The sequence below is a fragment of the Xenopus laevis genome, chromosome 6S, assembly GCF_017654675.1.
Source record: "Xenopus laevis strain J_2021 chromosome 6S, Xenopus_laevis_v10.1, whole genome shotgun sequence".
In the NCBI taxonomy this organism is placed as follows: domain Eukaryota; kingdom Metazoa; phylum Chordata; class Amphibia; order Anura; family Pipidae; genus Xenopus; species Xenopus laevis.
In genome coordinates this window covers 125,246,318-125,264,394 of record NC_054382.1, presented here as the reverse complement: position 1 = coordinate 125,264,394, position 18,077 = coordinate 125,246,318, and the positions used below count along the sequence as shown (strand labels likewise).

Sequence of the window (18,077 nt, the reverse complement as noted above, 5' to 3'; positions counted from 1 at the left end):
CTACTTTACTGCAGGGGTCCCCAATGGTTTCAAATGTGAGCCACATTCAAATGTACAAAAAAGTTGGAGAGCAACATGAGCATGCTAAAAGTTTCTGAGGGTGCCAAATAGGGGCTATGATTTGCTATTGGAAGCCTTTATATGAACTTGCAGCCTACAGGAGGTTCTGCTTGGTTCTATGCAACCAAAACTTGCCTCCAAGCCTGGAATTCAAAAATAAGCACCTGCTTTGAGGCCACTGGGAGCAACATCCAAGGGGTTGGCAAACAACTTGGTCTTTCAAAGCAATTCTGCAGTTTCTTGGGCCATGTATAGGGTGCACAGAATGGCCTCTCTGACCAATATATGGCTGAAAACTGGTCATGATCAAATTTCTGTTGGGCATGTTTGAAAATATCATAGGACCATATCAGTGCATTGGTGCCACTGGGAGCAACATACAAGGGGTTGGAGAGCAACATGTTGATCTTGGGCCACTTGTTGGGGATCACTGCTTTACTACATACTCACAGCATTCTAATTCTATATTTGTTTATAAAGCTATAGGACTTGTTATCCAGAATGCTTGGGACCTGGGGTTTTCTGGACAATCGATCTTTCTGTATTTTGATATCCATACCTTAGGCTACTAAAAAATAATATAAACATTAATTATACCCAATAGGATTGTTTCACCTCCAATAAAGATTCATTTTGTCTTAGTTGGGGTCCAGTACAAGGTATTAACAGTGTTAATGATAAATCCCCCCCAGATAGTCTCAAGTGGTGACACTGATATACTAATTATAATTAGTGACCTTCTCCAGTAATACAAAGCTCAATGCTCTCTACACTCCAAATATTGCTTTTTGTCCTCTAAAACAGCAACGGAATACTCGCCAATTGTCAATATTCAGACACAAAAGGTCTCTGCATTAGTCCTTCATTGTTTTAAGGATAGATAAAAGTCCCATGTGAGCACCACCTATAGCCAAAACAATATATGGACAAAAATGAAGAATCCAAATACCTGTTTTTGTTGATCTGTTTGAATGTGCCTAATTAAATAAGTGTAATAAAACATAATCCCCAAAACGCAATGCACTTTCTGGAATAAATCACCATGCGTTCCATTATTAAAGTACAAATAATTCTTTTATTCTTTTCATTTTTGGACAATATGAACCATTATAAATTTTCACATTTTGGCCAGTTTAAAAATAACAAGTATCGGTTTAAAAAAAAATAATAATAATAAAAAAAAAAACAACACAGTTTAAAAAGAATAAAGTACCAAATTATTTAGCAGATAGGTACAATATAAAATATGTAAAAAAAAATTTAAACATTAGCATAGAAATAAAAAACATAATTAATACAATCATATAAAAATACAGCTTAACCAATGTACATATTTTTAGAGGACACATGGCAGTTCATCTGACAGCCTTAAAACATAAGGCCGTCCCTAAAAATAAAAACAAAAAAAAAACAAAGGAACTTTAAAAAATAAAGTTTATAAATTATGTTGTAAGGTATTGCTAGAGCCACAAGGTTCATTTACTTGGAACGTCGCCAGAGAAAGGAAACATTCAACCAGATCCCTTAGTGAGTAAGGATCCATAGAAACTCTTCCTGCTCCTCTCTCTACCATGACCACCCAGACATAAGCATGACCAGTGAGGTATATAGAACGTAACACTGTCAGGCATATGCACAACAGAAAAAAAAAGTGCATAAACAACATGGCCGCCCACCTTTCTTGTGGACGGCCAACGTAAAACCCGTTGTGCACCAGAGATAGATCTCTAACAAATTGCATTAAATCTCTCCGGCGCCCAACAGGTTTGATCTATGTTCTCAATAACAACAACTCAAGTTCAACTACTTTGGCTAATTGAAAATGAGTCCACACGTAGAGTTTGTTCAAGTTGCAGCAGCAGTGTTGCATTTCCCATCGTGACATGAATTCATGTCGGTAATACTTAGATTTCCTAAAGCGGAAGGCTTTTTTTTTGACATTTAAGAAAAATAATAATAATGTTTGTACTTTTTCAGGCACATCTGTATCATCATACATCAAGCAATCACCAAGTCATGTTGTGGTTCCTTTCTCCGCCTGCCACACTTCATGACGAGAGAAACATACATAGTCAAAAGCATGACCCAGTAGCATGCGTAAAGTATTGCACCAACGGCGAGAACTATCTTTTCAGATTCTGAAAATGGCTTTTTTGTTTCCCTCCAAATAGTGTAGCAGACGCCCCCAAGGAGAATTGTAAACCAAACGGTTATAGGAATCAGTCCTATAAAATTCACAACTATTGTCTTCCTTCCTGATGTGCCCCAACCTGCCTTGTTGATGGTGGCAATGGCAAACATTTTGGCAGGTAGTAAACTGGACATGTATAACACTGAGTAGAAGGACATGAAGACCATGACTATGTTCCCTCGGAGGGCACTAGCAAAGGAAGATTTGATAAGGCCTACAAGTTGTACTGTCAGCAAGAACAGGAGGATGTTCCAGATCCTTCCACGGTAGAAGAGCTGGATGACAGTGGCGATGAGGAAGAAAGGAAAGAATCCAGTAATCACAGCTTCGTAGGTCATCCATAAGTGATGTTTATGGAACCACAATGAATTGTACAGCCATTCTCGGAAGTAGGACTTGCTCCATCGCGTTTGCTGGTTGAGCCACCGTAGGTACTCGGTGGGTGTTTCAGTAAGGCATTTGGATCTGGCCGTGTATTTGGTTGCATAGCCCAGACTCAAAACTCGATTGGTTAGGTGACGGTCATCCCCAAAACTGCACTGGGAACCCAAAAATTCTTGGTTGTACCAGTCTTCAATGAATTCGTGGAGAAGGGAATTGCGGTACATCCCCAACGGGCCGCTAATGCATTGCACACAGCCAAAGTAAGACTGGCATGCTCTCTCAATGTTAAACGCCATCCAGTATCTGACGCTACTCAGGAAGGAAATCCATGAGTCGTACTTGTTTAAAATCTGCCATGAAGAAATAAGGGAGAAAAAAAGGAATGAATTACAGTGAACGGAAAGCAATTTCCTGCATTGTTATTTCTCGGTTGCAACCGTTTCATTCGGAATGTAATTATATTGCCTTTGCATTATAGACTCTGCAAGCATCTAATAATGATTCCTTGGATGAAGTAAAATAGGGAAACCCCTTCCTTACATAGAAAGGACATCAAAACAGTAAATTATATGTGTGCCGGAACAATGAGGCAGTGAAACGAACATCAAAAGAAAAGATGAGAAGTGCTTCCCCTCCCACAGTTACATTTTCTAGTAATTGGGAAAACACAACTGCTTGTCCAGCACTGCACTTCCTGGCAGGGATCTAGACCATCATAAATCAGCTTTCAATCTGCCTCAAGTCATCCAAGTGACTACAAGGAGGTTTTACTTTCAAGGGGATAGATAGAGCCGGACCAGCGGGATGCAGGGAAAAGCATATGAAACATTAGTGTTTCACAGCTACGTTTTGTATATAAGGGTTGGGTATTCAGTTGGGTATATAAGGGTTGGGTATATCTACAGTATCTGGGATTCATATAATATCCCGTCTTGGAAGCTCTATGATGTCCTTCATCAGGCTTTACATTAAAGAGATAGTGCCACTTCTCAGGTTTTAGCATAATTGAATTCTTCATCAAAATATGCCTATTAGTGATGGGCGAATTTATTCGCCAGGCGCGAATTCGCGGCGAATTTGCGCGTTTCGCCGCAAGCGAATAAATTCGCGAATCGTCCGCGAAAATTCGCGTCAAAAAAGTTCGCCGGCGTCAAAATTTTTTTTTCGAAAAACGGACGCCGGCGCCAAAAACGGGCGGCGGCGCCAAAAACGGGCGCCGGCGTCGAAAAAACGGGCGCCTGCGTCAAAAACGGGCGCGAAATTCGCGAATTTTTCGGCGAAGCGAAACGGCGCAAATTCGCCCATCACTAATGCCTATATGTCCTTTAGACCATGTTTCTCAATTTGACCTCTTTCTATGTAAATTGGACAAAGGTCACATTCATCTATATCACTAGCAGGAACATAAGTCTTATGACCTGCATTTTAAGGCTTACAAGAAAAACATTTTTTTTTTCACCAAAGTAAAATTAAATACCTCTGTTGGGAACAAGGGTTGTGGCCATGGGTACACCAAAGTTTACAATCTTGCATTTAAATGCAGTTGACACTTTCTCTGAACTATGACAACTTCATTTTTCAACCTCACATAGAGCTTAAAGGAGAACTAAACCCTAAAAATGACTGTGGCTAAAAATGCCATATTTTCTATACTGAACTTATTGCACGAGGCTAAAGTTTCAGCTTGTCAATAGCAGCAATGATCCAGGACTTCAAACTTGTCACAGGGGGTCACCATCTTGGAAAGTGTCTGTGACACTCACATGCTCAGTGGGCTCTGATTGGCTGTTGAGAAGCTAAGCTTAGGGCTCGTCACTAATTATCCAGCAGAAAATGAGCTTCCCTGGCTGTAATATAAGCTGATGCTACAGGGCTGATTATTAATTTCTGATGCTAATTGCACTGGTTTCTGTGCTGCCATGTAGTAATTATCTGTATTAATTACTAATCAGCCTTATATTGTAACATTTCTATTCTATGTGTACTGTATATTGTGAGTGGGTCACTAAGCTCAGTAAGTGACAGCAGCACAGAGCATGTGCAGTGAATCAGCAGAAAAGAAGATGGGGAGCTACTGGGGCATCTTTGGAAACACAGATCTTTACTGCTAAAGGGCTGTGGTTGCCTTGGGCTGGTACAGAATCTCAAAACATAATGTACAACATTTCTAGCTAGGGTATACAGGCCAATGCTTTAAAGAATTTTAGCCAATCATCATTCTGCTTCTCCACATTACACACCAGCCACTGTGATAAATGAATTGCTTTGTTTTGATGAGCCTCTTATTATTCAGCACATCTTCCTACTGTACAAGAAGCTAATCTGTCCCAGTCCCTTTGGTTCATTATTCTTGTTTTTCTATTTTTACTACCCCTTGAGTTCCAAGCAAGTCATTATCAAGAAGACCATGGCAAAAGCAGCATCCATTTACCTGCACATCTCCACCCACTCCTCCAACCATGATGTCTTCCTCCAGTACTTTGACCATCTCCACTGATGACGCCGGATCAAGCACTGTGTCAGAATCACATACCTAGAGAAATGGAGAACACAAAGTGATGAGCAAACAAAGCCAATATCTCATCTGAAAAGAAATGAACATATTCCAAGAAATGGTGTTATCAAGTGACCCCCCTCTTCATATTTTAGGCGCCATCATGTGCCATTTGCAGAAAGTAAATTTATTTTTCTGTGAATGAGGATCATTGGATATATGAATATGTTGCGGAACTGAATGAGCTTAAACATCTGCAGCTGTAATGTAATGAACCGTGCCAATGATTACTCCCTTATTTTGAAGGGAAGAGGGTGGATGAGGGATGTACACCATGTAGGTCCCAGACTGTTGGAGAATTCTGAGGGATACAGCTTAGCAACGATGGAGAAGGTTACAGATCCTTTTATAAAATATTGATCACAATGTAAAGCAGTCAAGTCCGATGGGTTTTCTACAACTACAATACCTATAGTCCTTGGCTAGCCTGCTGTAAATTTAAACATTCAAGAGACTTCAGTGCCCTAGACATTTGAAAGAATGGTCCCATTTACCAGTCCAAACCTGATGGACTGCACAGAAGATTCACAATGCAACATACTGTATGCATGATAATATGTATCAACAGGATGTCCAACCTATAGTCAGAGTAGCTACTGTCCTTCAGAGGGTAAAGGGTGTTCGTATGTACTCGTGAAAAACTCAACAATCAACAAGGCAGGAAGCATATGACCGCACACAGCCAATAATACCCCAAACCATACTACTATGGGGACTATGACACCTCTATGATATCAATTCTTATACAAATTATATTTGTAAATGTTGTACTAAAAGAAAGACTGCTCCTAAAAACATGTGATTCTAATTAGAAGTGTAGGTTTAGCTTCATAAGCTGAAGTGAGCAGCGAAGCAACATACACTAATGTCTTCTAATCCTGAGAATACAGAGGTCAGACAATGTCTGGGGCTTCACAGTAGGTAGGAAGAAAAACGGCCCCCGAGATTCATTATCCATAACAAATTCGATAAGAGTGATGGACATGAGACTGGGCTCTCCATTAGACCTTTGAAAATCTAACTTTAATGTGTCCGTTTGTCCACCAGCTTATAGGGGAATTATACAGGAATTTTCTAGGCGTACATACAGAGTGTAGCTATAGGGTCTGCAAAGAAGCCTGGGCAATGGGACCTCAGTTAAACCCTATCAATATAAATAACGAGTAGAAATAATGAGTACAAATAATGAACTCTTTTACCACTTTAGGGATCGATTCTACAATGCAGGGGATAAAAAGAAGACTAGATGGTGATTAGAGGGCATAGGATTAAAACAAACGCCCAGGATACAGGCAAAGTTCATTCCAATTCTTTAGTAGGCCTGGTGCCCATTTATGCTCACAAAAGTCTGAACAAAAACATTATGTGTACAGTTGGGGGTTTGTGGGGCACCACTGTCTTAACTTGTGGCCTCATGCACAAGCAAAGTAAAGAAAGGGTCTGTAACTAAGTCTACACCAGGTTCCATGAGACTCTGGTTGTGCTCTTGCTTATGCAATTCTCAACAGTATCTGATGTCTGATTTACTAACATGGGTGCTAAATTGCATTGGTGTGGGTGCCAAGTGCAGCAAATGAGCAATCACATTTGGTCAGTCTCCTGCAAGTTGGAATTTTAAGCCAAAGAACTGATTGCTTGCACAAACAATATTAGTAGATCGTGCCCAGATTTCTTTTCCCTTCCTATTATACAGAGCAGGCATTTTTTTTTTTCATGGTTTCCAGATCAGCTGTAAGCGCTAAGCAGCGGAAAATAAAGTAAAAAACAAAGTATCATAGAAATAAAACCTGTTCTGAAAATGTGAAGCTAGTTTTCCTGGACCGGTGCCACTAGACTGTCGAGGGATTAGAAGATTCGGATATGTAACGTCAACTGCAGAAACAGCTCTCACCAGATGTCCTCAATGTGTTGGGGTGAGAAGGCCCTGCCTCGGATTATTCCTGGTGGCTTTGGATTTGAAGACTAGTCTGACTAGTCGGTCAAAGGTTTGAATAGTAAACTATTTTGGGGCCAGGTGAGGCTCGTAGAGGCTCTCTACATGTATGTCTGTGGTTCTCATTCTCAATAGGGTTAATGGTTGTCAATGGGGCTAAAATGTGATGGAATGATCACAGAGCAGCAGTTAGAATGGTGGTAGAATGGTGACTCTACATTGCACCAGTGCTGGTCAACCTGTAGCCATTCAGTTATTGTTGAGGAACAACTCTCAGCACACACCAACATTCAGAAGAAGTTGTGTTTAGTAGCTGTAGGGTAATAAGTTTGACCACCAATTTTATTAAAACAGGGGCCACAACGTTCAGCCCTGCTGAATACCCAACCCTTATATTCATTAAGCAACAAATGTGTCATTTTTCCTTCCACATGTCTGCAAACCCTCCCTCTAGCTTCTCTGGGAATTGACCTAAACTAACATTAAAAGCTCTACAAGCCTTTAAGTACTGAGCGTGAGCGGTGAAAGGAAAGTGTGGATGCCAGATGCATTTCAGGAAGCGTTCCTTAAATAAGAGAGGTGTTTCATCTTTTTTTTCCCCAAAGATCTGACAAGAGACACCTTTACTGGTTGGGCAGTGAAAACAGACCCCGGATAGTAAATGTGTTCAGTATGAAAGCACAAAGGCTACAACAGAAGGTGTTGCAGTCACAGTTACAGTCATTTGGGCAAATTTAAGTTGAAAAAACAAATACATTAGAGAAGTTCTGAAAGGGTTTGACTGGCAGTACAATAAAATGTATCAAGTGGTGCTAAGGCAAAGCAAGTGCAGAGTTCTAAAGCTGTCATTCCTTCTAGTGAAATTGGATTTATGATGTTTAAAAGCCTCAGACTGTCTATTTATGACATTATGAATGGATACTTAACCCTCCCTGTATCACCTGGTGCTAAGGCAAGTGTCTTTATAGTGATCCCCAACCAGTGGCTTGTGAGTAACATGTTGCTCTCCGACCCCTTGGATGTTGCTCTCAGTGTCCTCAAAGCAGGTGCTTATTTTTGAATTCCAGGCTTGGAGGCAAGTTTTGGTGCATAAAAACCAGTCGTACTGCCAAACAGAACCTCCTATATTCTGCCAGTCCACAAAAGGGTTACCAAATAGCCAATCACAGCCAATACATGGCACCACCAGGAGCATTTGTCATGCTTGTGTTGCTTTCCCAACTCCTTTTATTCATGAATGTGGCTCACGGGTAAAAAAACGACGGTAACCCTTACAAAGACAATTATTTTTCTGTCCAACAAGACAAGGATTAAAGTGCTGCGTCAAAGCCAACTCTCACAACCCTCATTGTGCCTCCAGTGTCCACTAGAACCATTACATTTCTAAGACTAGGGAGGTTCAGGCTGCAACTAGAATATCTCCTGTTGGTAGTACTATAATGTTGGAGCAGTCGCAGCCTATTGTCAAGGCAAGTTTCAGAAACAAACTTCCAAACCCATAGTTTCTTAGCATACAACAGACATCAGGGGTTCAAATGTGTAATTGCCAGCGGTAACCCAATATACAAGTATATACACTTTAAGTGACTACGTTTTAAACCTTTCTTTTGGAGAAATGTTCTGTTTTGAAGAATGTTTCTTAACTGTGAACTAGAGAGAAGTTCAGGTCTGGTTTAAGTTTCTCAAGGCTTGTTAAACACAGGCCAGAGAAGGAGGCGACTGCTGCCAGCTCTCCAGAATGACGTTATCCACTTCCCCATAACCCTTTTTCTCCCCCTAGTCTGTTAATTTGCCTTCTATGAGAAACCTGCTTCCAAAAGGCATGTTATGTTTTAATAGACTGAATGGTTTGCTAAGTTTGAAACATACTTGCGTATCTTGAAAACATTCCCCCCTGACTGTACAAAAGCCCCTTTAATTGGGTCTTGATTGCACTAACATGTGTACGGCACCCCGTCACCTACCTGCACATAATCCACACTTCTCCCCAGTGCCTTGAACGCGGTGTACATGACTTCTCTCTTCCCATTCCATTTCTGCATGATGCACACGTTTCTATTGGAGAGAACCATCTGCGTTACGTGCTGCATGCTCTCTCTGTGCGTTTCGTCCGTCTCGTTGGGGCCTTTCATGTGGAAGTTATTTTTCCATACGTAAGTGGCGCAGCTGTCATTCCCCATAATCTCACGAAAGATATTCATCATGTAGAGATCATCGTCCGAGTTTCCATCGATCACCATGATGACTTTCATTCCTGGGTACGTCAAGCGCTTGACCGAAAGTAAACATTTCCGTAAGTAGTCTTCGTCCTCTTGATATGCAGCAATACATAGGGCAACTGATTTATTCAGTTTAATGGGGGTTTCTAGAGATCGTTTCATTTTTCGGTGTTCCAGAAAGGCAAAAAGGCTTTGGATAATAAGGTGGAGGGCTAAAATCGCCCCATAGAGTCCAAATGAGAAATAATAGTTGTCTGTTTGGATAAATTGGTAACCAACGATATAAGCAGCTGAGATTCCAAGTAACAAGGAGACTCCGAAGAGAGTTGTCCCAATTATTCTCAGGATGCATATAAACCGTTCACAGTGCATCTACAAAAAAAATGGAAAACATAACAGGTTATCAATGACCTTAATCCACAGATGCACCAAAAATAGGAAATTTCAGTTGAACATCCAAAACACTTGTCCACTTAAGATAGTTGTCTCTGTGTAATGTTCACTGCAAATATTCCAGAGAAAGTCAAATTCATGGTGTTTTCTTCAAGGGGCCAGGGGTGTAACTACAGAGAAAGCAGACCCTGCGCTGTGGGGGCCCAGGAAGTATATAGAGACCATAATTCATATAGAATTGGTAAAGCATGTCAACCTTTAGATATTTTGGGGGCCTGAAAAATAATTTGCTGTGAGTTCCAGTTATATTTAATTAAGCCACTGGAGGGGCTTCTATGTGATAAACATGTAGTAGAAGGGACCAAGAATGGTTGGTGGATGGAGGACAACATCTATCTATCTCATGCCTGATATTTTCAGAGGCTGCAAAATGTTACCAAACCCATCAGGTGGATGAAATGTATGAGATGTAGACTTTTTAGGTCTTAGGTCAAGGTCTGACTGTTTCTTCTAAGAAAAGCAAGCACCTTGAGAGAGGCTAAAATGCCCTTAGGAATAACCATAAAGCACAAATATGAATATAGATAGATAGTTGAGACAGGGTAGCAGACGAACTACAGATATGTACATAAACTAACATTTTCACATTTTATCTCTCAAAACAGATCTTAGGAACCAGAGTTTGCCCTCAGGTCATGCAAGAAGCACCCAAATGAAAGGGACAAAAGTATTGTTGCGTCAACTGTTGTTAAACGGTGCCTCCCCGGACTTGTTGTCAGCCCAAACTATCTAACAGCTGTGTACTTGTACCCCCTGTCCAAGAAATCTCTCTGAGCTGGGGATCAAGAGCACATACCCTTTGTGTGCCTCCCTGTAAAAGGGGAACCATTTGATAAACACGTTGGGTTTTGTTTCTATTTATCCGCCAGCTAAGCGTGTTCTGATTGAGAGCATCACATCATATGCTGGCCGGCTGCAGCTGATTTCGGAGCACCACCCTCTTACATCATGAAGCTGTAAATGTTCCTTTTCATGCCGAAAGGGGAACATGCTGAAAACACTGCCTACCGTGTTCTGCCTAAATGCTACAATCCCGACCACTAGATTAGCCTTGAGAAAACATCTCACCAGATGCTGAAACCATTTGCTTCTAGGAAGAATATTTCAGTTTGGGAGGGGAGTTATTTAACGTCACTAATAATCTGTTACATCCAGAGCTGCTCAAAGGGAAGGGCAGAGAGGGGACTTACTGGCTCCCATAGCATCACTGCACAGATTATATTTCTTAATAATGGATGGGTATTTTTGGTCTATTTAATAACATTTTATTCCCTTTCCAATTGGACCCTCAACTGCCTTGGAATCTGAGAAGACCCCCTAATCTCTAAATCCCACCCTGATTATATCATTAGTCTTCTATCACCTCCTTGTTTACACGGCACAACTATAACACCAAGAGCTGAAGATTCCTGTGTTTTAGCACCGCAAGGTAAGCGTGCCCCTCTCGGCCTGTGCACGCCTCGCTTTTTCCTGCCGTATATAAACAAAATATTTAAAGACCTCATTGTGGGAAAGGAATGTATTGAATTTACCTCAAGTAGACCCTTTTTGCACGTTGACTACTCCCCCTTAGAATGTGACAGAAATACCTTTTAGCACAAATTGCAAGGTATAAACTGTTGGAGTCTCTGGTCCACAAAGGGCCCAATATGTTATCAAAGTCTTGGCTGGCGAATACACAACAAGGGGGGCTGCTGTATGTAGAACACTGGAAGTGTCATTTATCAATGAGCCTGGAATATCACATGCTACTATAATGTAATTATCCCTGGCATTGAATGGTCAAGTTATGAAACACAGTTTTGAGTTCAAACCCAAAGCTGGAGTCAGCAGCCCTATACATCCCAATTTAAAAAACTAAGAAAAAAAAAATGTATTATCTCACCAGTAATATGTGGGGTCTGGGTGCTCATTCCCCAGGCCTACAGCTCGAGGTGGAGGTATCCAACCAAAGAAGAAAATGGCAGGCACTCACAGATCCCACAAACAGCCTTGTAAAAAGAACTGAGTACTTTATTTAGGCCACAAAGTAGATAAATACATAGCCTTACGCGTTTCGTTCTTCGGCTGGAAACAGCAGCCGCCAGGCAATGCAGAAAACCATAATCAGGGGAGTTTAACTACTCTCAATTGTTTGGTTTACACTACAATTCCCAGGACCCACCATGAGTCTCAGATGCTTTTCTAATCTAAAGTGGAGCCAACTGGCTAAATTGCTCAGATGAGCAACAGGGCTAAACTGTCATCTTGTTTTCATATTAACGTACCAGTAATTATCCTAATTATTTGAAGAAGTCTATGCAAAGACATCACAAAGCTTCTCAGGCCCTGACAGCCAATCAGCGGCTGGCACTTACTGATCAAGAGCAATTAACAAACAGCTGGCTGGTTACCATGGGTTACAAGACAAGTTTGCTGTGTTAACCCTGTAATTATTAAACATCAGGGCTGCTACAACTCGTAGTCCTCCAGCTGTTCTGAACTACAATCACCAGCATTCCCACCCCATCGTATATAAATGACCCAGGCTATTCCTTTGAAGAAATTCTTGTTTGTCACTATTATACTGGAGCTATGGGACAGTGACAAGTACACTGGGTCTGCAACAATTCTCTGTGCTTTGTCCCTGGTTTGGAATTTCATAAGTGTCACAGGCCTAAATATAAGGAACCCTGAGTGAAGTTTAAGTAGATGCAGCTTCTCCAGGGAACTGTCCAGCCCGGATGCTGCTTATCTTTGGCGCTTGAGTGTGTGTGTTGTATACAAACATTTCATTTCAGGGATTTGCAAATCCAAAATAATTTTAAACTTCAGTTCCTAGCAATCCCAGGCAGCTGATGCCAGCACGTGTCCTCATCTGAAAGGAGGCATCTCAATGTCCCTATATTCCTATAATATAAAGGGGCAAAGGTTTGTCCAAGTTGATCTTCTCTAAGACTCAACTGCAATAAAAGATTGCCGTAACCACAAGCCAATGGCAATATCCTTAGAAGAAGCTTGGCTGTCCTGTAAAAACCCCAATAAACTGAGACCCTCAAGCTATCTGAGGTTATCTGAGGGTTTTAAGGAGCTGAAGACACCTCTGGTCACCTCTAAGCACAGTTGTAGGTTGTCCTGTAGATAGGGGACACAGAATGAAGGCCAAGGCAGAAGCTTTCATTTGCCTTTAATAAATTCAGTTCCCAGCAATCTCAGGCAGCTGATGCCGGCACGTGTCCTCATCTGAAAGGAGGCATCTCAATGTCCCTATATTCTAATAATATAAAGGGGCAAAGGTTTCTCCAAGTTGATCTTCTCTAAGACTCAACTGCAAAAAAAGATTGCCGTAACCACAAGCCAATGGCAATATCCTTAGAAGAAGCTTGGCTGTCCTGTAAAAACCCTAATAAACGGAGACCCTCAAGCTATCTGAGGTTATCTGAGGGTTTTAAGGAGCTGAAGACACCTCTGGTCAGCTCTAAGCACAGTTTTAGGTTGTCCTGTAGATAGGGGACACAGAATGAAGGCCAAGGCAGAAGCTTTCATTTGCCTTTAATAAATCCATAGAGTGCAACCAAGATCTTTTGACCAGTAAGAACTTTCCCTGATGGGAGTTCTAGAGTTCTATGTATTAATGACCTAGTACCATTCTCATACGTAACCACAATCCAAATATTATCCCTTACACACTTGCTTGATCCTTTTACTATGACTCAATGTTTATAAAGAGTCACCGGCTATTTACACTAGTGCAGCAAGATAATAACATCTTGTTTGTTGCTGTTGGGTGTTCTGTGTTTTGACAGAATGACTTTTAAAGGGAAACTTTGCTATCCAAACCTTTTATTCTTGCCACCAGCAACATCTTATTCTTGCCACCAGCAACATATTTAGGGTTTTAGACAAAGGGCAAGGAAAGGAAAAGTGGAAGCTTTTGAAACTCAATCCCCCCCATGGGTAAGCTCTTCAGAGAAATGGGCTGAAATAAGGCAAAATTAGTTGCAACCTGACACTGTGCTTCTAGGAAATGACCACACACTCGATTGCTTTAAGTTTGTGCAAAAAGGGGGTTTTCATATTCATGGTGTCAGGAGAATGAACTGCTTATTGCAAATGGTCATTTCCGAGAAGCTACTGAAGGCTGTAGGGCTCATTCATGACCCTAGAAAGTCGTGAGTTGGGGGTATAAAAGGGTTGTTCCTATGCTAAATAAATCATATAAAGAGAATTAAAATGTGAAAATGTAGTGAATTTGGTGGCAAGGAGAATCAGCCAAGCAGCACATCCTCCATGGAAACAAACAGCACCGGTGCCCTGCAGAGAAGACTATACAAGGTAACATCATGTTTCCGCCGCTTTCTATTCATAGCCCCAGTCAGATAAGGCAATAGGCGTAGGTGAGGAATTCAGAGCCTAGGAAAATGCAATGGAAAGATCCCATGGAAAACATCTGTTCCTTCCATGGCTTTGAGAGATAGCAGCCCTTTTCTGAAAATACTGGCACCCCAGATGAAGGGCCACATTATCTCTGCAACTGTCAACACCAACCAGAGAAACCACATGCCTTGTCCCCTATCTCCCATGCAACCTCCAACTCTAGGGAACCCCCAGCCCACAGCAAGCGACCAATCACAGATGGGCGGCTTATGGCGTCACTTGGGGAGGTCTACACCTTAGGCGACGTCAAAGGTATTCCCCCAAATGCATCACGTGGGGTTGCTAGTACAAGAGGCAGCTTCATGACGGCTCCAGCTTGCACTAATAGGAGTGGAGCCAAGATCCCCACACTGGTTCCTCTGTGCAGGCTGAGCCTCATGATTAACTATCCAGCTCACTCCTAACTCCAGTATTCAGGCAACAGAGCTCAACTCCCCGCTTGCCACTTTATACAGATTATACAGAAGCCCTTTCTCTCAAATGACAGTTGACAGTTGCTGATGTTGCATGGTCACTACTACAGATTCAACCGGGAACAATCCACGTGCATGTCTAGTATAGCCCTCCAGCTGCTCTTAAACTACAATACCCATCAGCCTTTGCTCCCCAGGAACTGACCTGTGCTGCTGTTTGCTATGACATCCCATAGTCAAACCGACCTTCTATATTCCCACCATACATAATTTCATAACCAAGCTGGAGGACATCGATGGGCTGCTAACTTCAGATTATCTGCCCCCCCCCTCTACTTTCAAACTCTCTGTCCCCCCAGTAAGAGAATATTAAGATCACAGAGCACAGTTTGTATTCCTGCACATTCACTCGAGTGGGCACAGCACATGCCACGTTTCACAATTTAACTACTTGATCCCTTCCACTGCTTATTGGCACCCAGGGAACTGGGGGGATTCTGTGCCAGGGACATAAGGAGATTTTGGTGCCTTTCCCCCCCATCAACCTTCATACCCCTCCCCCCCCCACAAGGATGCAATTAGTTCAAATCCAAAAGTGCCCAGCCCCTTAGTCTAATGTGCCCCAAGGCTACAAAAATCACTGCACCCCCTGCTAAGCTACGTGGTTCCCTCCCACTGTTGGGTGTCTAAGCACAGCCCACCCAGGTATTTCAATGTCAATGGAAGTGTTAGGGTAACACCTCATTATAAAGCCTTTTGTCATGAGCTCGACACCCTCCATACCTAGACAAGTCTCTGGCACATACTTCCATTCTCCTGCAGCCACACCCCCTGCCCCCTGTAACTGCAGCCACTGGGTCTGCCTATTCTAACAGAAAGATCCTACAGACTAATGAATGGATACAATGTATATCCTGCCCTCCTCTCTCTACCTTGCCTATTCCTATGCTGCCATAGCGATTGCACCCCGTCAATTGAAACCATTTACCATAACTGCTGAAATACACAGTCATATACACCAACGCTCATTCATAACGGCTGCTTCTTATTATATGAAATAATAGTATACATACAGGGCTGCCATTAGGAAGATGCAACATATCGGTTTTTGGGGTCCCTGCCAGAGACAATAACCCCCTACACAGGGGCGTAACTATAGAGGAAGCAGATCCTGTGGCTGCAGGGGGGCCCAGGAGGTATAGGGGCCCTTATTCATATAAAGTTTCAATAAATATTGGTAAAAAAAAGGTCAACCTCTAACATCGTCAGACTGGGCTGGCAGAAAACTGGGGAAAAACCCGGTGGGCCCCAGCTCTCATGGGCCCCTTTGCCGGTCCAGCCCCCAACCCCAATCTCCGGGACCCCCAAATAAAATTAATTGTGGCGCCGTTAGTGCATGCGCGTTGGCGCTCTCGAATGCGGGCCTGCGTGGGCATTTGTGCATGCGCGCGGGGAGGCATGGAGGTTAGTAACCCGGTGGACCCCCCATGTCCAGTCCGACGCTGACCATTTTGGGGGGCTGAAAAGTAATTTGCTGTGGGGCCCAGTGATATCTAGTTACACCACTGCCCCTACACTTGTACCATATATATATATATATATATATATATATATATATATATATATATATATATATATATATATATATATATATATATATATATATATATATATATACTATAAGAGGTGAATAATAAGCAGTGTAGAGCATTAAATTAAAGGCAGACTTCCCCTTACCTTGGTTATTGCCTTGGTCCTGTGGTCACTAGGGCTGCAGTCTGCTGTGTGGTCCGCCAGCCCAGGTCCCAACACTGAGGTATTATCAGAGGAGCTTTGGTCAGCCAGCAGGATCAATTAAATAACAAAAAATACTGGTCTATAAAAGTAATAAATTCTATATATATATATAAAGTGGAAAAGAGCTTCCACGTTTCCCTTCCAATTTAAAAAAAAATATATTTAATATAATATATATATATATATATAAAAAAAAGGTCCTATCTAGACTATGAAGCACTTTGGGAATCAGCTGGTCCTTTGCGAGTGGCAGTTGCGCTGTGCGCGCAGAGAGTGCGAGTTTGTCGCAGAGCAGCGGGCGATCCAGATGTGCAACATGTGAAGCTGATGGAGCAGTGAGTGTGGCTTCTAGTCGTTCCTTCAGAGCAAACAGTGCCAGAGTGTTATCCCTTCCAGACGCCCCTTTTTCTCTCTCATTGACTCCTCTCTGTCCTCCTCTCCTGCTTCTGGTTAAGGGGGTCTTTAAAGCAGCGCAAAAGGCTCTTGGTGTTCTCTTTAATAGGGAGGAGGGAGTGGGGGGCAAGGACTCAGGAGGAGGGGACTCTTTAAGAAAACCTTCTCCATTCAAAGTTCACTGTTGGCTGGGATAAGACTCCTTTTTTTTTTTTTTTTAGGCAAACCAATTGAATTAACATAATTGCAACCATTTGCACTCAATACACACAGGGGTCTCATCACCTGACACATGGGAGACCACTGGATGTTTTATTCACCCCCCACCAGCCCTGGGCTGTGGATTGGGAGGCTCAGTAGCCAGACTTCATGGGCAGAGGAGTGTTAATTTAATTCTATGGGCAGTTGGGGGAGCTCTGCTCGGTCACTGAAAGGGTTAACATCCCTTATTCTTCATCCAGGGTCAATATATTAATTATCTCATGATTTAAGTTCCAGGCTCAGGGCTGTTTAAATCAAATGATGAGCTGGATTAAGGGTATAGGAGTAATAATAATAGAGATACGGGGACTCTAACACCTCAGCAGCAGGAAGGGGTTAAACAGGGTTGAATGCAGAACCTGGATGAGTAGAGATTTATTTCATGTAGGAAGTCGGTAGGGGATGTATTTAGGGAAAATCCTATTTCCAAGAATCCAATGCCCCCCCCCCCCCACCCTCCAGGACAATGGCAGAGTTTATAACATGAGACTTTAACTCCTCTCCCGAGTGCAGTGATTTTATGGTGCAAATGTCATTCAGGATGAATTGAGAATCTCCCTGTGTCCCCTGCACTCGCACCTCTGGCCGCTAAGTGGCGCTGGCACAGCACGGAGAACTGCGGGTACTGAATAAAGGGGGAGAAGCTGCGACTGTCAGAGTTACAGGAGCGATTGCCGGGAGGACACGGGTCTGTTCTATTAACCCTTGTTCCGTCAAAAATGAACCATGAATTTCATATAGAACATTGTAGGGTCACAACAGTTACAGTAACGCGTTCTCTACTGTGTGTTGTACTGTATATTGTATTGTGTGTTATACTGTGTGTTGTACTGTGTCTTGTACTGTATATTGTACTGTGTGTTGTACTGTGTACTGTACTGTGTGTTGTACTGTGTGTTGTGTTTTACTGTATATTGTACTGTATATTGTACTGTGTGTTGTACTGTGTACTGTACTGTGTGTTGTACTGTATATTGTATTGTGTGTTATACTGTGTGTTGTA

The 18,077-nt window shown here is 42.2% G+C and overlaps 1 protein-coding gene across 1 annotated transcript; it reads right to left on the bottom strand.

Annotated features, from left to right (window-relative positions):
• Nucleotides 1-1,115: 1,115 nt before the first annotated feature.
• has2.S (hyaluronan synthase 2 S homeolog) lies at nucleotides 1,116-16,844 on the bottom strand. The gene is given in 4 exon segments (NM_001090368.1): nucleotides 1,116-2,985; nucleotides 5,067-5,168; nucleotides 9,087-9,713; nucleotides 16,361-16,844. Coding segments are annotated over 3 exon segments (1,656 nt in total). The 5' UTR covers nucleotides 16,361-16,844; the 3' UTR covers nucleotides 1,116-2,058.
• Between the last annotated feature and the right edge of the window lie 1,233 nt (nucleotides 16,845-18,077).